Source organism: Lepidochelys kempii, chromosome 5 (assembly GCF_965140265.1).
Source record: "Lepidochelys kempii isolate rLepKem1 chromosome 5, rLepKem1.hap2, whole genome shotgun sequence".
In the NCBI taxonomy this organism is placed as follows: domain Eukaryota; kingdom Metazoa; phylum Chordata; order Testudines; family Cheloniidae; genus Lepidochelys; species Lepidochelys kempii.
In genome coordinates, this window is record NC_133260.1 from 104,673,548 (window position 1) to 104,698,605 (window position 25,058).

General features: G+C 47.4%; 1 protein-coding gene across 1 annotated transcript in view; it reads right to left on the reverse strand.

Moving 5' to 3' along the window:
- Positions 1 to 8,516, reverse strand: part of GLDC (glycine decarboxylase) — a 70,539-nt gene extending 62,023 nt beyond the window's left edge. Inside the window, exons 1-2 of the mRNA XM_073345303.1 lie at positions 8,224 to 8,516; positions 7,716 to 7,794 (exon numbers count right to left, since the gene is read on the reverse strand). Coding sequence (XP_073201404.1) covers positions 7,716 to 7,794; positions 8,224 to 8,493 — 349 coding nt within the window. The 5' untranslated portion in view covers positions 8,494 to 8,516. The remainder of the gene's footprint in view (positions 1 to 7,715; positions 7,795 to 8,223) is intronic.
- Between the last annotated feature and the right edge of the window lie 16,542 nt (positions 8,517 to 25,058).

Here is a 25,058-nt window from a genome sequence, read left to right on the forward strand (position 1 = left end):
AAGTTTTCTTCCCAGCTCTCAGTCTTCAGCTTCTCCACTCCACCTCTCAATTTCTCATGCTGTTATGTCTTGTCAATTTTTTAATGGCATATCAAGAACTGTCTGGCTTCAGATGCTGCTACTGCCTTAGTATCCCTTCTTCCACAGTTAATCAGACTTCATAATGTGGGTGTTTACATAATAGTTCTCCTCCTTCTAGAAGTCTGGTTTATTAGCAAAATTCAAACACCACAGTTCTTCCACTCAGCCTTCTTTTGGATCACAATCCTGGTTGCAGAGTTCTCATGTCTGTTCCTGCTGAAGCTTCACTCCTAGCAAACTTGCTCCCCGTAGTCTTCTGCTTCAGAACTAAGGAGAGCTTCAGTATAAAGCAGCGGTTTTTGAACTTTTCTCCTGGCAACCCAGTTGAAGAAAATTGATGCTGGTGATGAGGGGTTTGGGGTGTGGGAGTGGCTCAGAGCTGGGGCAGACGGTTGGGGTGCAGGGGGTGAGGCTGGGAATGAGGGGTTCAAGGTGTGGGAGGTGGCTCAGGGCTGGGGCAGAGGGTTGGGGGTGCAGGCTCTGGGGTGGGGCCATGGTTGAGGGGTTTGTGGTGCAGGAAGGGGCTCCAGTATAGGGGGCACTCTGAGCTGGGGCAGGGGATTGGAGAGCAGGCTTGGGGCACAGGCTTACCTCAGGCAGCTCCCAGTCAGCTGCGCAGCAGGGGTGCTAAGGCAGGCTTCCTGTCTGTCCTGGCACCATGGGCCACACTGCGCCCCGGAAGCAGCCAGCAGCAGGTCTGGCTCCTAGGCGGAGGCGTGCAAGCCAGTGGGAACTGGCCAATGGGAGTGCAGAGCTTGGGGTGGAGGCAGCATGCGGAGCCCCGGAGGCGCCCCCCCCATCTAGGAGCTGGAACTGCTGCTGGCTGCTTCTGGGGCACAGCGCTGTGTCAGAACAGGTAAGGACTAGCCGGCCTTAGCCGGGAAGCACCACTGACGGGACTTTTAACGGTCCGGTCACCACCACGACCCTATCCCTTACGTTCCATAACCCAGTACTGGGTCACGACCTGCAGTTTTAAAGCAATTGGTATAAAGCAGCTCAGAAAGACCACCTGCTCCTTTGAGTCACTCCCCTGACTGGACTCAGGCTCCAGTTCTTTTATATCCTGCAGCAAGCCTGATTCCTAGTCAGATGTTCCCATTATATGGTCCTGAACTGAAAGGTAAACTAGTTGCAGGTGAGGCTGAAACCTAAACTCTCAATGTGCCAGCTCACCCTGTGAATGGCAAATACTGAATTTAAGAGATAAATAAGGTTACTGCAGTAGTTTTAAAAATTTAAATTTATATAATGGAGTTTTTAAACTTAAGGGGTCAGAGAATTTTCAGTTTGCTACCCCCGAGTGCTGCCAAATCCAGGGACCTTGTTGCAGAATAGGGGTCCAATTTTCCCCTGAATACACAGGCCTTAAACAAATTGAACTCCTGCATATTACTGTTCTCTGAAGACAGGCAGTATGAACAAGACTAGTGACACTGGTCACAATATACAACATTTGTATGCATTATTTATTCATATTGTAAACACTCTGGTTTTAGATCACAGATTTAATTATTTTTAACTTTTCCCCTCCAGGTTGTGAAATAAGAAAGCATCATACCAAACTAGGCAAAATAAAATTGATAAATGAATGCAGATTAAGAAACACGTGGAAGTCAGCTATCACACTCAATCTCCTGCTGCCAGTTTTCTAGGGCAGCACAGATTAAAGGCTTAATCTTCACTTTCTTTACTGAAAATAGTCCAGTAATCCTTCACATACCTTAGCTGACAAATCTTTTCTTGCTGAATAAATAAGTGCAGTTGACCTTGTTTTTTTTTTTAATTCAGTGTATAACATTATCAGAGGCAATACTACTCACAGAAGAGAACACTGCAGATTCTGCCAAGAGTTCAATGTTAATGTTTACAGATTTCACAACTTCTTCAACAAACAAGTTGCTGCTTTTTAGCAGAAAGAGCTCCCACTGCTACCTTGCAGTATGTAAATTTCCAATTTCTTCCCCCTCTTCTCCTCTGTCTCTCACAGACACACACACATGCATCTACCTGCTCGTGCACCCACACACTTACTATGATGCTTTCTAGAAGCTATAAGACAGTTTAGTTCTGTGTGGTCTGTTTCTTTCACAGCTTTGCTTAGATGACCTGATTTTACTTGTTTGAGACCCACTAATCTATGTAAGATTAGTAAGATCTGCTATGTAAGATGGCAGTCTGAAACCAGAGCTCTGCATCTTTCCACTCCCATCCCACACAGTTCTATTTATCTGAATTTTGTTCTCCCACTTTGTCACTAAGGAACAGGTAACACACATCTTAGATGACAAATCGTGCTAGAACACTCTCACAATATGTCAATAAGAATGCCCAGTTCTGGAATGTTTTAAATGAACAGGCCCCAGTCCATGCAAATATAGTTCTGGGTTCATTTAATCAATAACACTGGAGTGGCAAAGCCCTCTGTCCATCTTGGATAGAGAAGCACCAGAGTAGGCAGCAAAGGGCCCTGCTGGCAGTAAAGATGTGGCCACTGGTCAAATGACACTGAAAGGCAGGGACAGAGGACAGCAGTAACACATCACAGAACAGACAGCAGAAGAGTGAGAATTGTAACTGCTCACAGCATGGATCTGAGTTTGAGCCATAACCAAAATCAAATGCCAACTAATTTAATCTGTTTCGGTGAATATATAACACTCATCACTCCTGTGATGCAATGACAATCACACACACCTCAGTGGAATTATACCACCTTAATTCACAATTAATTTATACCAAGTCAAATAATGTTTTATTGGTTAGTAGTTAAAACTTCCTAGACATGGTCCCTCACCCACTAAACACTGACAGAAAAGAAATACTGCATGGAACAAACAAAAAGTAAAGAGTGTTCAATTTTTTTTTATTTATTTTTACTTAATGGATATGGAACATCACAGGTGCCAGGAGGAGAGAGGGAACTGTCAAGGACATCTTGTGTACCCTGAATTCTGGTTGGGAAGGGAAGCCAGTGCCAGCATCTTTTTCTTCTGGAAAGAATCTCTATTCTTTTATAATAAAGATCAATGACATTTCCTTCTCCCTCTTCTGTCCATCCATTGCCTCTATCTACACTAAGGCCATGTGCCATCAATACTATGAACACTTTATTAGTATGGGAATACCAGGATACTATACCAGAAAAGCTCTCCTAGCATTGATGCAACTTATATTGGCAAAGCTGGGCTTTTACCTGTATACCTTATTCCACTTGCCGAAAGTGAAAGAGCTCTAACTGTAAAAGTGCAGGTTTGCTGGTACAACTGCATCACCAGGGACTTCCGTCAGCACAGTTATATTGGTTAGGGAAGGGACCATACCTCTCACTACTCCGACCTAGCTATTCTAACAAAAGCCTATCGTGTGGATGTCGCCTATGAAATTTAGAACTTCTATCTCACTTCTAGAGTACTTTCACTGATAACAGGGAAGCTATAATGCAGACAAGTCTTCTGCATCTTTGCTACTGCCACTTCTAACTTGGGCTTGAAAGCGTACTTCACATTTAACCACAGGTGCCCAAAGCCACATATCCCTCCAGAGCCATACCACTCCCCTACACCCATTTCCTCATTAGGAGATCATCTTTATTGCTGGATCAGTTACACTTAGCTAATATCAAGGCCTTGTCTACACATGAAAGTTTTATCAGTTATACGGATATAAACTCCTGTGTTAACACTCTTATTGCAGTATGAGTGGCTTCTTTCAGGTTAGTTTAAACCCTTTGCTAAGTAAAAAAGCTAAATATAAAGCACCACTCATATTAGAATAAGTGTTCACATGGGGGGGTAGTTATACTGGTATAATTATATTGGCTTAAATTCACATTCTTATTCTGAAAAAAGACAAAAAACCTCCCACATAGACAAAGTCCAAGAACATATACCACTACCACAATCTTAAATAAGGCAGAAGTTGAAAGCACTCAATTCCTGCTTATTCTGGGTGAGTGGAATTTAAATGTGTATCCAACCCAAACTTTGACTTCAGTTGAACTCGAGCACATGCTTGAGTTCTTTCCTGAACTGACCTCTATTCTCTGGAATAAAAATATTCTATGTATATACTTTAAAAGCCCTGTTACACAAAACCCATTGATCTATTCCCAAAAGTCACGTTAGGAAAGGGTTAGCTATTTAAATTTACCAGGTTTAACAAAAAAAACACTAGTACAGATTGCTTGCCCCACTCCCACATAAAATGTGAAAATGCTGTGTACATTTTATGAATTGTTAGGAAAAGGAATTTTTTAAAAGAGTTTATCTAACATGTTTTAAATAAAGTGTAATTCTCAAACAAACGTGACTTTTCCTTTAATCTATAAGTGTGGAAATAATATACATACATACCACATTTCTATAAGAAATTCTGCTTGACAGCTAGAAAGACAACCTTCCCTACATTGCGTAGGAGGCAAGTTTGATCCAGCTCTTCTGGGTACAAGATGTTCATTACAAAGTCACACATTTTTAGACAGCTTTCTAGTAGATCTTTAAACAAATATAGTCTTCCACCAGCAATACAAAAAGAAGACATGGAATAGACATGGAATGCTTGCCACATTCCAAAAGTGTGCAAATTTGAATACTGCCCAATCATAACACAAGGGGGGAGGGGAGGGAAGGGAAGTAGGACAAAAAAGTGGCAATGCACAACTGGAAAAAGCTATTTCTGAATTCCAGTTGTGAGGCCTGGATCAAAACAGTAATGCAAACAATGGGAAATAAGAACAACATAGAAGGCATAAATGAAAGTTTTGTGCTCTAATGAACTGGAGAATATATGCAAATATGTTTGAAGGAGATGGGATTAACTGAGGAAAAGAATGGCAACTTTAACATGGGTCTTTTGCAGAGCTCCTCAAATTCTGATTTTCAATTAACATAGTAGTTACTATTTCCTCCAAATCACATTTTATTGTTTCCTCATCCCAGAGAGGACACATTTAGTGTATTTGGGTACAAAGTTAAAGAACATCTAGACTTTTTTTTATATGTAAACATGCTGACATATCAGGTTTGTTACTCATATGTTTAAACCACACAATTAGAACAAGGAATAAATTACACAACCAAAATCCCCTTCTGCTTCCCAGTTTGGCTTTTGGAGTGCTTGAAATTTCCAGTTCCCAAGCACAAACCTAAACTAAATCTGAACTGTCTAGGTTTTTAAGGGTCACTGTTTAACAAAAAGTAGCATGCAATAGTCAATTGTATTCCTCTAAAGTTTATTTTTCAAGTATCTCTTTTTCAGTATAATACAAAAGATAAAATAGAGTAACAGCTGGATCAGTCTCCAGTTAACTAAACGGGATGTTAGCAAAGGAGATCTTATGAAGAAAATATTTCCAACAGTTACCTGCCTGCCTCAGACAGCGAGTAGAAAGTAGTTAGGATAGAAAGTCACTAACTCATGCTAGTGATTGGGAGACCCATGATAAATTAATTATACAAATTAGCATGTGAGCACATTATAGAAAGGATAATGCATCAAAATGCACTTTAGTTTATTTTGACAACAGTAGTTTAGTGTTTAATTATTTATGACCACTTACAATGTATCAGTAAATGTACTGTAGCATATTCAGTAAGTCTTAGCAGATGCTGTAATGAAGTTTTCTATTACTATTAAGTCTTTGAGAAGTGGGGAGAGACTGCCTTGTATGTGAGTTATTTTAAGAAGTGTACATTAGTGAAGTTCTACTTCAGTTCACTTACAGTTTTAAAATGATCTGACAAGTTTGATGAAAACACCATTTACAAATATGCTTTGACTTTTAATAGAGACATTCCAATCCTAGAATATACTGTCTAGCTAGGTCACCATTAGGGAGATATTAAATTATCCCTACTTATGCAAATCATGAAGATAGCGAGGAGGAGGAGTTTAAGATCACCCCCACTCTTTTTGAGAGGCGGGAAAAAGTTATTGAAAAGTAAAATACACCAATGCATCAAAGATTTAAATAAAATATTTGAAATAATAAAGACTTTTCATCATATTGTGTTATTCCTGTCTAGAAGTAGTTTTTTCAGGTTATAGTTTTCCTAGCTGTTCATTCTGGCTGCTGCTTCTGTTTTGTGATGTCATCTCAAACTAACCAGATTGGACTGGCCAGGAACCTTAAAGAAGGTGAAGGGCCTGAAGTTTACACTCAAATTACAATTTGCTGATGAGCAATATTAAAAGGGAGCAAGAGGAATCAAAATAATTTGTCCTATTTGCTAATATGTTAAACACTAACATAAGCTAAAAGAGGATACTTGATGTAGTGATTTTCAGAATGCTAGGCACCTCTTAAGCTTTATGTTTCAGTGCAATTATTTAGTCAATAAGACTTCTAAAATGTTTTTTGGCACCAATGTGTTTTCCAGGAAGATATTGGCAAGCACATTTATTATGGTCTTTATGTACTAATGTAATTGTATATTTTTAAAATGTTCCCTCTAATTAAATGTTTGAGACCTCCTTAGTTTTAAGGAACTGAAATCCACAAGTTCCCCCAGCATACTAACAGCACCTGTAGGCTTGGATTTACGACAAGAATAATTTGCTAAACTATACTAGTGCCCATTAGTACTATTATAGTTGAGATTCAGGCTACTATTAAAAGTAACCTCTATACCCAAGTTAAATCCCATTTTCTGATGACTAATTCAACTAGAAAAAAAATTCTGCTGGGTAGAAATACTGCAAACAGGTTTTCATCAAAATAGGTTCTACGTTTATTAAAGTACAAAAGGAGCACCTTTGTTTCTCATGATGTGCTGAATTTAGATGAAAAAAGAAAAGGAGTACTTGTGGCACCTTAGAAATTGGTTAATCTCTAAGGTGCCACAAGTACTCCTTTTCTTTTTGCGAATACAGACGAACACGGCTGTTACTCTGAAACCTGAATTTAGATGCCAGTTTTAAAATTTATGCACATCATTGATCCATACACTGGGATCAATTAAATTTTTTTTTTAAAAAATCAGACTAAACTTCAAAACATAAGTAGTTATTTTATCTGTGGTACAGAAGCCATCTAGCCCTTTTTAGTATTTTATTTAAAGATGCAAATTCTGAGCAACAGGCCTCAAAGTGTCACTCAGCATAGGAGGTAACAATTTTAGAGGTGCAGTTTGCCTGTAACTTGTACTAGGGTGTACTAGACTCAGATTTATGAGCAGCAATTTTCAATACATATTACAGTGCTTTCAGGGCATGCCAAAGTTGACTGCACTTTAGTTAACTCAAAACACATCTTCAGGTAGACTCATCCTGTCCTAAAAGTTTTATTTGTTTCAAATGTGAAAACAACAGCTAATTTTATGCAGCCAACATACTGCTACAACTAGGCACAACATCACAGATTGAAGAGCAATACAGTATAGTACTGGCATGATTGTTTTTGCTTCTTTGTGATAAGTCCTGTTGCTTTTTATTTGAAATGGGTGGGTTTTCTGTTACAGTTTTTACACAATTTTAGTCATTAGACTAATTACTGGGATACAGAAAAGCAAAACCCGTAACTCCTCCGCTGAGCTATTTTAATGCAGATTATTTAGACCAGAAGCAAGAGGGGCAAGGAGGGGGAGATTTTACACAAAGCTCCTACTGGCGTTCAGCGTGAAATGGTCACTTACAAATATGGTCATCCATCTCCAGAGGCCTTCTCAGGCGGATGCTGGGAGGGACGGTTCTATCAATCAGCTCATCGATACTCTGAAAAAGGACATCCATGTAAGTACCGCGCGTTCCCCGTCACCCGGCAGCTTTCTGTTTGATAGCCTGCGCTAACGCGCACACAAATTTTAAAAGAGTCTCTCCTCTTCACAGTCTCTCATCACATCTCTCAGTGGGACCTTTGTTGAGACCCGTTTCGTTGTTACCGGAGTCTCGGCGAGTCCCCACTTCTTGCTCTTGTGCACCTCGCTCCGGAACTTCCCTGCGGGCGGAGGGTGAGGCAGAGACGGGAGGACGCGACGGGGAAGTGGTTTTAGGGAGATACAAAGATGCACAAGAGGGTAGGAGAGGGGGAGGGAAAGCGAGCAGGAAAACACGGGGGGCACCAGACTGAGGAGCGGCGGGGGTGGGGGTGGAGATGGGGGCAGAGCGGGCAGCACAGGGGGCAAGGAGCCCGCAGGGACTTACCGCCAGACCCACACTTTGCAGCATTTCCCGCTTCTCTTTGTCCCGGGGCCCGATATGCCGCTGGGAGAAGTCATCGTGCCGGGGCAGGAGCTGCTCGATGTACCGGGAGGACTCGGAAGCGGCGGCGCTGGTGTTCGGGGCGCTGCCCCCCGCCGCCGCCGCCGCCGCGCTCTGCTGCCCCCGCCATCCCCATCTGCCCGGCGGCTTCTTCCCCGCCAGGGCGGCCCCCCGGCCCACGAGCCGCCCCCACCAGCGGGCACAGGTCTGCATGCTGCCGCCGCCGCGCCCGGCCAACTCCCCAGCCCGCGGCACCTGCCGGGCACTTTGTCGGGAGGCCCCGAGGCGCCCCCACCCTCAGACCCCGCGCCAATGGCAGCCCGAGGGGAGGGGCCGCCTGACCCCGCCCCACACAACCCGGCCCGCCGGGCCACCTGCCGGTGCGCCCACAGCCACCGACAGGGCAAGATTCCCTTCGGCCCCGCGGCCCTTTCCAGCCGCCCAGTCCCGCTTCTCCATCCCCAGCTCCGCTCAGCCCTCTTCCCACCCGCAGAGCCCTTCCCCAGCCCCCCTTCTACATCCCCAGCCGCCTTCCCGCCCGCAGAGCCCCTTCCCCAGTCCCCTTCTACATCCCCAGCCGCCTTCCCGCCCGCAGAGCCCCTTCCCCAGTCCCCTTCTACATCCCCAGCCGCCTTCCCGCCCGCAGAGCCCCTTCCCCAGCCCCCCTTCTACATCCCCAGCCGCCTTCCCGCCCGCAGAGCCCCTTCCCCAGTCCCCTTCTACATCCCCAGCCGCCTTCCCACCCGCAGAGCCCCTTCCCCAGTCCCCTTCTACATCCCCAGCCGCCTTCCCGCCCGCAGAGCCCCTTTCCCAGTCCCCTTCTACACCCCCAGCCGCCTTCCCGCCCGCAGAGCCCCTTCCCCAGCCCCCCTTCTACATCCCCAGCCGCCTTCCCGCCCGCAGAGCCCCTTCCCCAGTCCCCTTCTACATCCCCAGCCGCCTTCCCGCCCGCAGAGCCCCTTTCCCAGTCCCCTTCTACACCCCCAGCCGCCTTCCCACCCGCAGAGCCCTTCCCCAGCCCCCCTTCTACAACCCCAGCCGCCTTCCCGCCCGCAGAGCCCCTTCCCCAGCCCCCCTTCTACATCCCCAGCCGCCTTCCCGCCCGCAGAGCCCCTTCCCCAGTCCCCTTCTACATCCCCAGCCGCCTTCCCGCCCGCAGAGCCCCTTCCCCAGTCCCCTTCTACATCCCCAGCCGCCTTCCCGCCCGCAGAGCCCCTTCCCCAGCCCCCCTTCTACATCCCCAGCCGCCTTCCCGCCCGCAGAGCCCCTTCCCCAGTCCCCTTCTACATCCCCAGCCGCCTTCCCGCCCGCAGAGCCCCTTCCCCAGCCCCCCTTCTACATCCCCAGCCGCCTTCCCGCCCGCAGAGCCCCTTCCCCAGTCCCCTTCTACATCCCCAGCCGCCTTCCCGCCCGCAGAGCCCCTTTCCCAGTCCCCTTCTACACCCCCAGCCGCCTTCCCACCCGCAGAGCCCTTCCCCAGCCCCCCTTCTACAACCCCAGCCGCCTTCCCGCCCGCAGAGCCCCTTCCCCAGCCCCCCTTCTACATCCCCAGCCGCCTTCCCGCCCGCAGAGCCCCTTCCCCAGTCCCCTTCTACATCCCCAGCCGCCTTCCCGCCCGCAGAGCCCCTTCCCCAGTCCCCTTCTACATCCCCAGCCGCCTTCCCGCCCGCAGAGCCCCTTCCCCAGCCCCCCTTCTACATCCCCAGCCGCCTTCCCGCCCGCAGAGCCCCTTCCCCAGTCCCCTTCTACATCCCCAGCCGCCTTCCCACCCGCAGAGCCCCTTCCCCAGCCCCCCTTCTACATCCCCAGCCGCCTTCCCGCCCGCAGAGCCCCTTCCCCAGTCCCCTTCTACATCCCCAGCCGCCTTCCCGCCCGCAGAGCCCCTTCCCCAGTCCCCTTCTACATCCCCAGCCGCCTTCCCGCCCGCAGAGCCCCTTCCCCAGTCCCCTTCTACATCCCCAGCCGCCTTCCCACCCGCAGAGCCCTTCCCCAGCCCCCCTTCTACAACCCCAGCCGCCTTCCCGCCCGCAGAGCCCCTTCCCCAGCCCCCCTTCTACATCCCCAGCCGCCTTCCCACCCGCAGAGCCCTTCCCCAGTCCCCTTCTCCATCCCCAACCCCCCTCAGCCCCCTTCCCACCCGCAGAGCCCTTCCCCAGCCCCCCTTCTACATCCCCAGCCGCCTTCCCGCCCGCAGAGCCCCTTCCCCAGTCCCCTTCTACATCCCCAGCCGCCTTCCCACCCGCAGAGCCCTTCCCCAGCCCCCCTTCTACAACCCCAGCCGCCTTCCCGCCCGCAGAGCCCCTTCCCCAGCCCCCCTTCTACATCCCCAGCCGCCTTCCCACCCGCAGAGCCCTTCCCCAGTCCCCTTCTCCATCCCCAACCCCCCTCAGCCCCCTTCCCACCCGCAGAGCCCCTTCCCCAGTCCCCCTTTTACATCCCCAGCCCCCCTCAGCCCCCTTCACACCCCCAGAGCCCTTCCCCAGTCCCCCTTCTCCACCCCCCAGCCCTCTTCCCACCCGCAGTGCCCCTTCCCCAGTCCCCCTTCTCCATCCCCAGTCCCCTAAGCCCCCTTCCCACCCCCAGGGCCCTTCCCCAGTCCCCCTTCTCCATCCCCAGCCCCCTTCCCACCCACAGAGCCCCCCCTCAGTCCCCCTTCTCTACCCCCCAGCCCCCTTCCAACCCACAGAGCCCCTTCCTCAGTCTCCCTTCTCCATATCCAGCCCCCTTCCCACCCGCAGAGCCCCTTCCTGAGTCCCCCTTCTCCACCCCCAGCCCCTTCCCACCCGCAGTGCCCCTTCCCCAGTCCCCCTTCTCCATCCCCAGCCCCCTAAGCCACCTTCCCACCCGCAGAGCCCTTCCCCTGTCCCGCTTCTCCATACCCAGCCCCCCTCAGCCCTCTTCGCACCTGCAGAGCCCTTCCCAGTCCCCCTTCTCCATCCCCAGCCCCCTAAGCCACCTTCCCACCCGCAGAGCCCTTCCCCAGTCCCGCTTCTCCATCCTCAGCCCCTTTCCCACCCGTCGAGCCCCTTCCCCAGTCCCCCTTCTCCATCCCCAGTCCCCTTCCCACCCGCCAAGCCCCTTCCCCAGTCCCCTCTCTCCATCCCCAGCCCCCTCAGCCCCCTTCTCACCCGCAGACCCCTTCCCCAGTCCCCCTTCTCCATCCCCAGTCACCTCAGCCGCCTTCCCACCCGCAGACCCCTTCCCCAGTCCCCCTTCTCCATCTCCAGCCCCCCTCAGCTCCCTTCTCACCTGCAGACCCCTTCCCCAGTCCTCCTTCTCCATCTCCCGCCCCCCTCAACTCCCTTCCCACCCGCAGACCCCTTCCCCAGTCCCCCTTCTCCATCTCCAGCCCCTTCCCACCCGCAGACCCCTTCTCCATCCCCAGATCCCCTCAGCCCCCTTCCCCCATGCAGAGCCCCTTCCTCAGTCCCCCTTCTCCATCCCCAGTCCCCTCAGCCCCCTTCCCACCTGCAGAGCCCCTTCCTCAGTCCCCCTTCTCCATCCCCAGTCCCCTCAGCCCCTTTCCCACCCACAGAGCCCGTTCCCCCAGTCCCCCTTCTTCATCTTCAGCACCACCATCCCCCTTCGCACCAGCTCTTCCCCAGTCTCCCTTCTCCATCCCCAGTCCTCTCAGCCCCCTTCCCACCCACAGAGCTCCTTCCCCAGTCCCCCTTCTCCATCCCTAAACCCCCTCAGCTCCCTTCCCACCCGCAGAGCCCCTTCCCCAGTCATCCTTCTCCATCCCCAGACCCCCAGTAGCCCCCTTCCCACCCGCAGAGCCCCTTCCCCAGTCCACCTTCTCCATCCCCTGACCCCCTCACCTCCATCCTCCACAAAAACATTCCCCTCCCAGACCCCCTCATCTCTATCGACCCCACTCCCTCCCCATTCCCTGATCTTCTCATCCCCCTCTACTGTCCATCCCACTCCCATACCTCATCCGTCATCCTCCTCCCCATCCCCAGATCCCCCTCCTCACCCTCAGACCTTCCTCATCCCCAGCCCCAGTCAACCCCCAGCCCTCTCCATCCCCACTCCTAGCTCTCCCCTCATCATCCTCAGCTAGGGTGACCAGATGTCCCATTTTTAAAGGGACAGTCCCGTTTTTTGGGACTTTTTCTTATATTGGTGCCTATCACCCCCCACCCCCTGTCCTATATTTTCATAGTTGCTTCCTGGTAACCCTATCCTCAGCCCCCCTCACCACTCCTGTTCCCTCATCCCTATCAACCCATATCCTGAGTAACCCCACTTCCCCTGCACTTATGGTCCCCATCTCCCATCTTTCCTCTTCTAGCTCTCAGTCCAGGCTCTTACTGGACTCTCTCTAGCTTTGCCTTCTGCCTTCCAGCCCTTCCACCCCCATGATCCCCCCTTCCACTGCCCTGCATTAAGCCCTCACCCTACAGCTCCTTTTCTCCTCATGTTTCCACTGCCCCTCATCCTTCAGTTCTAGATCTCCCTACCCCAGCCTCCCCTGTTCCCCTGCTCTCACCCCTCTCTCTCTCAAGCAACTCAAAAGTTTCAGGTCTATTTCAATAATTATATTGGCATGACACGGAAGTATTGGCAAGCCTAACACATCAAGTGTCTGTCACCATTTACATAATATCTTCTTGTAAACACATCACAATGCCAAAGTGTAAGCTAAACTCAGATCTGAAAGAGGGGGAAATAGTGGCTGAAGATTAACAGTAACAATATGTTGTACTTCTGTAGCACACTTTTTGTTCCCCTCCTCTGCACCCCAAACTATTAAGAGGATACTGCTACTGTATTTGATTTACAGCCAGCAACTTTGATGGGAAGGTTTATATAAGTGCCAAATACAGTTACTGTTCAACTGCAGTTCTGTTCAGGAACTAGCATCTGAAGAATAAAAGTTTGTTTTTTTTTAAAGTGCTGCTTTTTCATAGTAGTGAAATAATATCAGCCATAAATATAATATTTTTATCAGAAAATCCTCATTGTCTAAATTCAGGTAATGTTTGGCAGTTTAGGTGTCCATTATTAGAATATCTGACTGCCTATCAGGAAATTGAAAAAGACTTATCCCCCACACTCAACATCCATCATCTGTATGAACCTCCCCCCCCCCCCAAAAAAAAAAACTGCTCTTGTCTCAAACCCTGTATGATCTGAATAAATTCTGACCTATTCCATTTAAGAAGATGAAATTCTGCTGTATTTGTAAACTTATCTTTTCCCATTCTGTAGGCATGGTACAGATTTTGACAATTCTATTCCTAAAGTATACTTATCAGAATTGCAAGTGATTTTCTTTAACTTAAAAAGGTAGTTAGGCTATACAATCTTGTATGTGTTTGATTATTAGCATTTGAGATACTGGCATATAGCCAGTTGTGGGAGCAGGGAGGAGTGGAGGAAAAAGATAAAAGAAATTCACTGTAAACTAAATGCCTATGAAGAGATTCTCAATTGGTATAAATTAGCATAACTCCACTGACTTCATGCTCTTTTACGTCAGCTGAGAATCTGGCCCTTAGGTCTCTAATTTTGTCTTCTATCTCTAAGGAAATATTTAGTTTTAATCTTTATTTTTATTTTATTTCATCTAGTAATTGGGGATTCCCCTCCTTCTCATCCTTACTGCAGAAAGCAGCAGCAAGCTTCAATGTAAGTAAACTGGAACATGGATATCTGTCTCACAAGCATAAGGGAGCAGTTATTTCTTTGATGTCAGAACTCTGAAGGCTGTTTGCCAGCACATCTTTCAAAGATACTCCCAGAATGTAGCATTACATGATATATCTAATTGTATCATAAATGGTAGTTGCACCCTGATAGGAAAACTTGTAGTGATTCTCCTTCTTTAGAGCTCTCACCAGGCAAAATAATCAGCCTTCGAGTTCATGGAACTCCCATATTGTGGTGGTGCAGTGGAGTGGCTTATCTATGATACACATCAGTCTGCTGTGCAAGCGCATAAAGAAAACAAAGAACCCTGCATGCCTGGGAATTGCAGAGTTGAGTTGGAATGGTGAATTCTTGTAAATTTCCTGTCAGGGATCCACTACATGCTTGTAGTAACTCCCCTAAATGGGCCACAGTGAGTAGCATATTCACTCCAACTTGTCTGGACACCTAAAATGCAGGAGAAGTTTCTGAAGATTGCCTTATGTAGTAGGTCTGACCAACAATCAGGGCTGAAAGGGCTCACTCAAACCCATATGTCTGCATTTATTTATATCAATCTGCAAATTCCATTTTGTTTTTGGGAGGGCCATTTTGACTGTAAAACTCTTCCTTGCCTGCACCTTAGCTCCACAGCATACATAATGAGCTGAAAAAGAGGGTCAGGAGGGATAAATTCTTACACGTAGCAGAAGGTTACCCAGGGAGGATCATTAAACTTTGATGCAAACACCCTTTGACAAAGAACTGTCTATTGCCCAGGGAAACCTGTTCTACCAGGTGGGCTAGTGACCAAGCAACAGATCATCTGATAGGGTGCTTTGATCAGTTGATGGGGGTTTGAGGCTGATCAGGGAAGTCACCAGACAGGACTGGAAGTTATAAAAGGAAAAGGTCTGCTGAGTAGCTCTTGCTCACTGACTAGAACAAGAAGGCAAGAAGATTGAGAGATAGGAAGGAAGGAATAAGGGAGGCAAGAGGATGGGATAAAAGAATCCTGGACTCCCTGAACAGATTCCCAATTCCCAAAGGACTTTTGGAGTGGTGAGGAAACTGAGGCAGGGATTTGCATGCAAATTTTGTCTGCAAATAAATTGGTTAGTCTCTAAGGTGCCACAAGTACTCCTTTTAATTTTGTCTCCCTCTATTGATCTGTATCTCTCTTGTCTATGAGTAAAGTGGAATTGGTTTGGAATTCTTTTGCAAAGTCTGTGTGTTCTTGCTTAAACAGTCCGGTGTCCCTGAAAGTTAAACTAAAAACCAGCATAAACCAGATGGAGCTTTGGGGAGAGTGTGCTTGAGCAACTAGGGCACTTGGGGCAGGGGGGAGGAATCAGCACTGGTGCTGGGGACCTAGGGTAGTTTAACCACAGGATCCCATTCCCTGGAAGTGTTAACAGACAGTCTATGCCCTAGAAATATGGCCAAAGACTGGTGGAAGCCTGCTGAGACCTAGGGGAGCTCAGAAGCATGCTGGATCCAGGGTTTGGATCCAAGCACAGCAGCCTGCTCCAGCAGAGGAAGCTTGACCAGATCTACAACAGTGGGATTTAGTTGTTCTGTTTTTTAACATGATTTATAATTCTCTTATTATACTTCATTATAATAGGTTAGTTCTCTTTCAAAATTGTTAGCCAGGGAAATGTTTTGGATAGGGTTTCCAACTTTCTAATTGCACAAAACCAAACAGCCTTGCCCCGTCCCGTCCCACCCCACCCCTTCTCTGAGGCCCCGCCCGCACTCACTCCATCCCCCCTCCTGCCATCGCTTGCTCTCCCCTGCCCTGACTCACTTTCACTGGTCTGGGGTTTGGGGTAAGGCCTCCGACTGGGGGTGTGGGCTCTGGGGTGGGGCCAGAAATGAGGGATTCAGGGTGCAGAAGGGGGCTCCAGGCTGGGGCAGGGAGTTGGGGTGCAGGAGGGAGTGTGGGCTCTGGCTGGGGGTGTAGGCTCTGGGGTGCAGGAGAGGGCTCAGAGCTGGGGAAGGGGGTTGGGGTGCAGGCTCTGGGAGGGAGTTAGGGTGTGGGAGGGGGTTCCAATCTGGGGCAGGGGGTTGGGGTGCAGGAAAAGGATTGAGGCACAGGCTCCAGCTGGGTGGCTCTTACCGGTCAGCAGTGCAGTGGGACTTAGGCATGCTCCATGTAGCTCCCGGAAGCGGTTGGCATGTCCCTGCGGCCCCTAGGCAGAGGGGCCGGGGGCTGTGCATGCTGCCCCTCAGCTCTCATTGGTCATGGTTCCAGGCCAATGGGAGCTGCAGAGCCTGCGCTGGGGGTGGGGGTAGTGCGTGGAGCTTCCCTGATCACCCCTCTGCCTATGGGCCACAGGGACATGCTGACCACTTCTGGGAGCTGCATGGAGGCAGGGCAGGCAAGAGGGAGTGCTGACTGGAACCGCCAGGATCCCTTTTTGGCTGGGCATTCCAGTTGAAAACCGGATGCCTGGCAACTCTACTCAGCAGGCTAATGATGCTGAGTGGGGGTTAAAGTAACATGGAGCATAGGTCCCTATAGTTTGCCAAAAGCAGATGGAGAATTTCCCCTCCTGGCTTTTTCTCTCTTGGGCTTTGGAGACCTGACCACCCGCTCCTTTGCTTCTTCACTGGTTGGTAAAAATCAGGATTCATCAAGCAGGAGAAACGGTTGCCTGGCTGAGGAGTTTATCAGGTTATAACCTTTCCTGATAGTAAACGGAGCAGTACCAGCACCCGATGGGAGAAGAATTATCCAAGCTGCTTTTGTAATCAGCAGGAAGACTAAGTGTCAGAAGCAAAACAGAATAAATCTATTGATCAGTTACAGTTATCGAGTATATAACTCTCATGTTTTTAAGTAGTCTGGCTGTGATGGTGTCTCCAGCACCTGCTTACTACCTAATCTATTCAGGTTTCAGAGTAACAGCCGTGTTAGTCTGTATTTGCAAAAAGAAAAGGAGTACTTATGGCACCTTAGAGACTAACCAATTTATTTGAGCATAAGCTTTCGTGAGCTACAGCTCACTTCATTGGATACATCCGATGAAGTGAGCTGTAGCTCACGAAAGCTTATGCTCAAATAAATTGGTTAGTCTCTAAGGTGCCACAAGTACTCCTTTTCTTTTTGCTAATCTATTCAGTTACCTCCCCTTTCCCTTTCTTTCACTTCCAATGGCCAATCCATAGCTGCCAAGTTTTTTCCTGTTCCATGTGTTCCTGTTCTCATGCACTCATGAGAAAATGTCACTGATTTTTTTCCCTCAGAGTTCTCCTGCCATCCCCCACCATCAATGAGAGTATATGTATGGGGAGTAGTAGGGTATTGCTGGTGAGGGATAGGGGAACTTGGGGTAAATCCTCTCATTCTGCCCTTCTCCTTATTAGCCTCATCAGTATCATCCCCCATTCTTTTCACCCCACTCCATCCCAACTCTCCCAGGGGCTCTTGGTACCTTCTCCACCTCTCAAGGGGCTTCACACTAGCAAGCCAGCAGGGGAACAAATGGATGGGAGGCACAGAGGCTGCCTGAAATTGGGTGCAAAAGTAGAGATCAACAGGAGCAAGTGGAGTTATTTGCATGCAGACCAGCTGAATGTAGGAGATCTCTAGAGCCAGGCTGCTGGAAGTTGTGACAGGGCTGCCAAATACATTAAATGGGTGACACCTGATAGCCCTGCCAAGCTCCTAAACCTACAAAACTGCTGACAACAGCAAGGTTTGAGAGACTGTTACTGGGCCATATGCTCCCAAAGTCCTGCCTCTGTAGGGAAGCAGAGCGGTTAGCTAGTCCCCTCCCCTTGTTGCTGCTGAGTTTCTCTCTTGGAGAACACTGGGGCTTTTTAAAAGGCCTGCCCCCCACTCCCCAGGAAATTCTGTGTAAGACACCAGCCTACATGCTAATAAGGCCAGATGCCTCTATAGTCCTACATTAGGGAGGTATTAATGATATCAAACTAACTACAGTACCCTTACCTTCCTGCTTGATTTTAATAGATGTGCAGGACATAGGTCCCACAAACAAAGAGCAGCCTCAAGCACCCTTAGCTCATCAAAGAGTTTAGTAAATGACACTGGTTGAAACTCAACTAAAGTAAACATGACATGTCCTCTTCAGGCACAGTTCTGCTCCCCTGAAAGTAATGTAGTCTGAATATCTGCAAAAAAAAAAAAAAAAGATAGAAAATGCCTCACAATGAAAAATATGCAATGTCATTCCAAACTGTCCAGTGCCAGGAACAGTTTCACTGGAGGATACTCTGCAGAAGTGAGGGTGAAAAATAAACAATAAGGATTAAAAGTGCTGTATGTGGTCCACACTGTTTTGAATAGTTTACTGGAAACAGTTTACAAGAAAAATAAATTTCTTGAAACGATAATAAAAAGGTTTCCTATAAATGAATAATATCAATTCCTTCACTGTAGTAAAAATTAACAATAGAACTTTGCATTTCTATAGAGTCTTCCACCAAACGATCACAAAGCACTTTATAAACATTAAAAAACCGAAACCTCACAGCACTTCTCTGAGGCAGTATTATCCTTATTTTATGGATAGGGCATCCTGAGGCATCACAAATTGAAGTGGTTTGCCTACGGGGAAACACAAAGTTTATGGCAGATCTAAGAATAGAACCAATATTTCTGGAGTTACATGCCTGAATCACAGATCATCCTTCCTTATTCCCCTGGTTTTTGTAGGAGCAAAACGAAACAGACTACTTTATAGAAAATGTTTCAGTTGGAGTCTTCAAACCAGACAAACTCCTTGGTTCTACATTCTCCCTCCCAAACTGTATAATCCCACCACTGCAATCCAGTCTGTTTTTACAGTTACCATGGGTGTTTAGTTACAAAATGCCTACCCTCATTAGTCTGATATTTTTTAAAAATAACCTGTTTACAAACCCCTGGTTATTTTTTTAAACACAAAATATACCAATATCCACACTCTAGACTAGGGGTGGGAAAGCTTTTTGGCCAGAAGGCCACATCGGGGTTGCAAAACTGTAAGGAGGGCCGGGTAGGGAAGGCTGTGTCTCCCCAAACAGCCTAGCCCCTGCCCTCTATCTGCCCCCTCCCACTTTCCACCCCCGACTGCCCTCCTCAGAACCTCCGCCCCATCCAACTGCCCCCTGCTCCTTGTCTCCTGACTGCCCCCCATGACTCCCGGCCCTCTTACCATGCTGCTTAGAGCAGCATGTTTGTCAGCCACGCCGCCTGGCTGGAGCCAGACATGCTGCCCTGCAGGAGCACGCAGCCCCGCTACCCGCGTGACGGCATGGCTGCAGGGGACGGGGAGCAGCAGGGAGGGGCCTCCCTGGCCAGGACCGGGCAGGACGGTCCCGCAGGCCGTAGTTTGCCCACCTCTGCTCTAGACTGTAGTTCTACAGTTCCTTGATTTTCTTTGTTTTTGAATAGTGTTAAAGGGAGGCGGGGGGAGCAATTGATCCGTCTTGACTAGCACAGTGATTTGGTTAAAGTTAGTTTAAAAATCAATTTGCAAATTCATACCACCAAAATTAACCACAATAAGGGAAGTGGTGGGTTACTCTTAGAGGATACAATACTGTTTCTTTGTGGTGAGTGAAACCTCTATTTCATTTGAATAATGTGTTTCAAAATCTCTCTATATATCATGGATGTAACAATAGTATGCTATTCTAGGCCAGTCACATTAGACTCCTTCCCTCTCTAATTGATTGTTCCTCATAGCTATAAATAGCAGTCATAAGAGCAAGGAAATTAAAACAATTATTCTTAAAGAGCCTGAGTGGTCTAGTGGAGTGATCCGTAGAACTGGGATAATACCTGTCTCACATGGCTGTGTGAGAATTGATTTGATAATATTTGTACTGTGCTCTGAACATGAAAAACACTGTATGTGAGGAGTTACTATTAGTATTGGAGAGGAGATGTATCAATTTAAGTCCACAAGATACTATTTTTCCAAGATACTATTCAGGCCATCCCAGCTTTTTTCCAAACACTCTTTCAATGATCCAGTGGCTGAGTGCACTCTCTCCGACTTGCTGCGCACAATCGATGGTTTGGTGTCCAGCTCTAAATACAGAAAAATCACTTCTTTGGTCTGAAGCAGGGGTGGCCAACCTGTGGCTTTGGAGCCACATGCGGCACGTCAAAAGTTAATGTATGGTTCCTTGTATAGGCACCGACTCTGGGGCTGGAGCTACAGGGGCCAACTTTCCAGTGTGCTTGGGGGGTGCTCACTGCTCAACCCCTGGTTCTGCCACAGGCCCTTCCCCCACTCCACCCCTTCCCGGCTCCTCCCCATAGCCTGCAATGCCCTCGCTTCTCCCCTTCCCCCACAGAGCCTCCTGCATGCCAGGAAACAGCTGATTGGGAGGTGCAGGGAGGGAGGGGGAGGTGCTGATTGGCAGGGCTGCCAGTGGGTGGGAGGCGCTGGGAGTGGGGTGGAGGAGCTGATGGGTGGAGCAGCTGCTGACATATTACTGTGGCTCTTTGGCAATGTACATTATTAAATTCTGGCTCCTTCTCAGGCTCAGGTTGGCCACCCTTAGTCTGAAGTCTAATGCTGATGTTTGGGCCCATAAATCCATCTAAAAGATAGGCAGTTAAAGTTTGGATTTTGATGCCCTGGGAAACTTTGTGATGCAAGTTTCTCCGAATTCTGTCTGGAATCTTCCTATATTATTCTAATTAGTTAGTTACAGAATGCATGCATGAGCTTGTGCTTTTTGTATTTTGGATCTTTCAATAATTATTCAGCCGGCAGACCTTTAAAACAAACTTTATCCTAAGTGCTTTCATCTCACTGGGGCTTTGCAGGAACTATGAGACATACAGAATATTAACTCCCTTCTTTGGAGCCCGACTCAAAATGACTGCCTACAGACTGCCTCCAAATGTCTTTCAACAGTTTCCCCAGTCATCAGTTCACCTCCTCATTCTTGCATTCCCCCACTCTAATCAGACATGCAATTGGGGAGTTCCCCTACTATGACAACTCTTGATGTCACCTCTAGATTATTTGAGGGTGGTAAAGACCATTTGTATCTACTCAAACAATTTGCATTGTTAAATTGCAGCATTTTCTGTGCGCTTGTTTTAATCCTGTAAAATATTGCTAGAAGGTTTATCTTCTGATTTTGGATTCAGACAGCATCCTTTCCCCTAGACTCTCAAACATGCTTATTATTTAAAAAGCTATGTAGGTACATAGGTGACCTAGCTATAGTTTTGAGAAACATTTGTCAAGTCCCCTCCACAAAAATATAAATGGATAATGTACTGAGACATTGCATTCCACATTCCTTATGAAAATATGCTTATGATATGAATATGACATAACTGAGATATATTTTATGCCAGATGGCTCATGTGAGATATCATTGGAAAGGTTATGATTTACTGAATGCAATAATCCAATTTGTATGCCTGTATCATTTCTGTATCTGAAGATAGGAACATTGACTATGTATCTTTATTTCAACTATGCTACTTTGGGTGACGCCCACTGGTAACACTTCAGTACAACAACGGAAAAGCCAGACAGGGAGGATGGCCCATCAGCAAGAGACAATGGACTGTAAAAGAGCTTAGTCTTCCTGTGAACATGTGGGTCAGCCTGTGAAGAATGGCTACAGGGGCCCTATAGAGGCATTTTGCCACGTCACCCGATACTGGAACCCGTCTTGAATTCTGTAATTTTCCACGAGAAGCTGGAGGGTGGGAGTCAAACTAGGAAACAAAGGACTCCCGTCTTATGCAAATCCTATTTAAGGGTGGGGAGTGAGGTAATCCTGGTTGTCAGTTCTCCCCTGCTACCCCACCCAAGATGACTGCTGGAAACAACTAAGACTGAACTGGGGGAAAGAGCTGGACCCAGGCTGGAAGGGCATCTGGTCTGTGAAGAAGATTATCAGAATCACATTTAGGGTGAGAACTTACATGTAATTAGTTTCCTTAGTGTATTAAGCTTAGTTTGCATGCCCTGTTTTATTTTCTTAGTAATCTGCCTTGTTCTGTCTGCTACCTCCTTAACTACTTAAAATAGACCTGTTATAGTTAATACATTTATTTCTGGTTTACAATATAACCCAGTTTATGTGATTTCTTATTCCTGAAGTTGTGCATATCCTCCTCCATATTGAGGGAGGAGGCAAATTTCATATAATTTTGGGTTTGTAGTCCAAGGGGGGTGGACATCTGGGTGCTGTGGCAAGCCCCTTAAGCTGAGCCTTCTCAGAGTGGATCTCTGTCTCTCTGTGCAGCTGGGTGTGGCCCTGCCTGTGTGCTTGGCTGGAAAAGGCTGGGGAGCCTAGCCCAGCAAGACCAGGTAAAAGGGGGCCTAGGCTGGCAGAACAGCCTGCCTCAGTGGCGTCCCAGCACACCAGGTGACATCCCAGGGGGTCCAACCCATCACAGGTACTCCTGTTAAAAATGGGAAGGTTTTTGTACAGATTCACCCGTGTCTATTCTGGCTTCTGAAGAGTAGGACAGAGGCCCCTGCAATGGCAAGTCCTCGGGAGAAAGAGGAAAGGCTCCAGCAGCTGAAAATGGCTACCTTGTACACTGCTAAGAAAAGTGCAGAAGTCAGCACTTCAGTGACTTGGCCGGGGTATGTGCTGAATCAGAATATCCCCAAAACAACGCCCAAAGGCAGGGTTTTGTTTTTGTTTTTTAACAGAACTTTAACCTAAGAGGCAGGACATGCACAGTACCACCTGCCCTTCTTTGGGGTGAATCCTTCCTTGGATGCATGGGCACAGAGAGATGTAGTGTACTTTTATAGCTGGGGTGAATCTAGCCCAGTGTTGAAGATTCTTCAGACTTTCTTGCAGCCTTACTTTTATAATGGCTACTGCTTCCAGGTAGAAGGTTTTTCCCACCACCAAGTCTTATAAACAAGCGGCAAGGGTGAATTAACAAATTCTGGTTTTTTAAAAAGTATTTACAGTACAGATGATTGTTAGCAAATAAAAGATCTTAACCCTTAGAAAATAAAAAGCACACCATAACGTTGTTACTGGATCTTGTCTTATTGCTACATATTAATTCTGAGAGGTCACTACCTAAACACACAAACAGCTTATTTTCTCATAAAATATTCAAGCTCTATCCTGAGTCTCCACACTGTCTGTTTTAAGTACTGTGAAAATCTCATTACATAAATAAGTAATTTGAACATTTACATAATACGGTATACCAGGCAAGATGTGTGTCATCTTTCTGTGTTTACCACTTCACAGGAAGTGGCATCACATTGTATTTCTGTCATCAGGAGCTGGTAGCAAATTTTATTACTGGGGGAAAAAATTACTTCCCAAAGTTCCCTTAGCACGAAATCTGTATCTCCCCTTTCCCCCCAGCACATATACAAGTACTTAGACTGTGGGCTGTATTCCCCCTTCTGTTGTGTTCCTTTTACACCATGCTGGCAGTATAGAGGGGCCATAAAGCCAGTGGAAAATCATTCCCAGGGAAGAGTCCCTGAATTCCCTGGATAGAACAGAATGGCTTTACGCCATGCCCCTTGAAGCCCCATCTGTAGGAGGCATGCCTAGTGAAAAAAGGGATGTGGCCCAATCACTCTGTTCCACATCTATTCTTGGCTATAGAATAGCCCCTAGAGGTTGTTGCATAAAGAATAAGTCTCAAGGCTGCTCTAACTTATGTTAGAGGGCTAAAAGTCACCTTTGCCCTGCTGCACCCATCAGTGCTACACTGAGCACATGATGCAAATACAGATGATTTTTCTTAGTGCCTGCTGATATGGGTTTAGATCTGCCACCATCCAGAAATATAAGTTCATATTAAAATAGTACATCACAATGACACTGTCACAACTCTTGTCAAGTTTCCTCTTCTGAACACTTAACAGGCTGCTGCATTTGTGTCCCACACACTGGCCACATGTCCCTAAGTTTATTTGAGTAATGTCCAGTCGCTGCCTCTGGCTCCTCAGAGTACTTCTTTCTAGCACCCCTTTCTGAGAGCTGAGACACCATAGTCCAGATGCTTAGGCCCTGAGACTGGTGCCAGCTCTCCTAGACTCTCCAGTTGCTTATGCACATGCTTTCTAAGAACTTCAACCTTGCGGTCTCTCTGGTTTGCAGTTTACTTCTTCAAGGGCACCAGGTAGTTAAGGCAAAGAGATGCAAGCTTTGCAGAAGGATTCTAACAATTATTTTTACTTTAGACAGCACAAGAGATGTACACACCTATACAAAATACCTATATGTCATTTCCTGCCTCAGTTTCCACATCACTTAAGAGTCCTTTGGGGTTTGGTCAAATTCTTCTAACAAGTCCAGGATCCTTTTCCTGATGGTCATGATTTCTCCTGCTTACTGAGTCTGTCTCTCGTTGACCCCTTGCAGTAGGTGTCTTTAAGCTCCTGACTGGCACATTAGTCAAAAGATCCCCGGTGCTACAAGAGCCTACCTCTTTGTTCCTCTCTCATGCCCCAAGCTTCCTTTGTCTGTCCAACTAACCCAGTCTGTTTTCAGGGCTGCACCAGACATCTCATCTCTTTGTTACCTTTTCTGGAGAAATTCCATTCCTTCAAACCCTAGTCCTCTGCAGAGAAGTTGGAGAAAACTGGTTTTATCTAGATTGCAGTGACTCCTTTGCTCAGCCTGGGCAAGATCTACACAGGTCCTGATCATCTTTAGTGACCAACCATTGCTAACCCTGTTTCAATGTCCTTTGGAATTTCAGTCCAAGATGGAAGTAAAAAGACAAGAGAGAAGGCGCAGACCAGACTGATAATCAAAAGGGAGCTTGTCATTTGATATAGATACATAAAGCGTTCATAATACCAAACAGAATTCATCAATTGTCTCTAGACAGATTGTCAGAGCCACACTCTAACATCTGGCCTGCCCAAGCCTTACCCATTTGCCCCTCACTGGTTCTCTTGTATATTGGGCTTTCTGTACCCATATAAAGGGAGTGAGGCAGCATTTGCCCTATGTGCATAAGTGAGGTTAGATTTTGTTTCCTTTACAGAAAACTCTATTGGATTTTATCTCCATGACCTCAACCTGTCCTTCCTACAGTGACATAATGTCTCTTATCTACTACCAGATACATAGTATCTTTTGTATTATTGCAATCTCTAACAGATATTTGTATGGTATTAAGTTTTTACTTTTGAAAATATATCAGC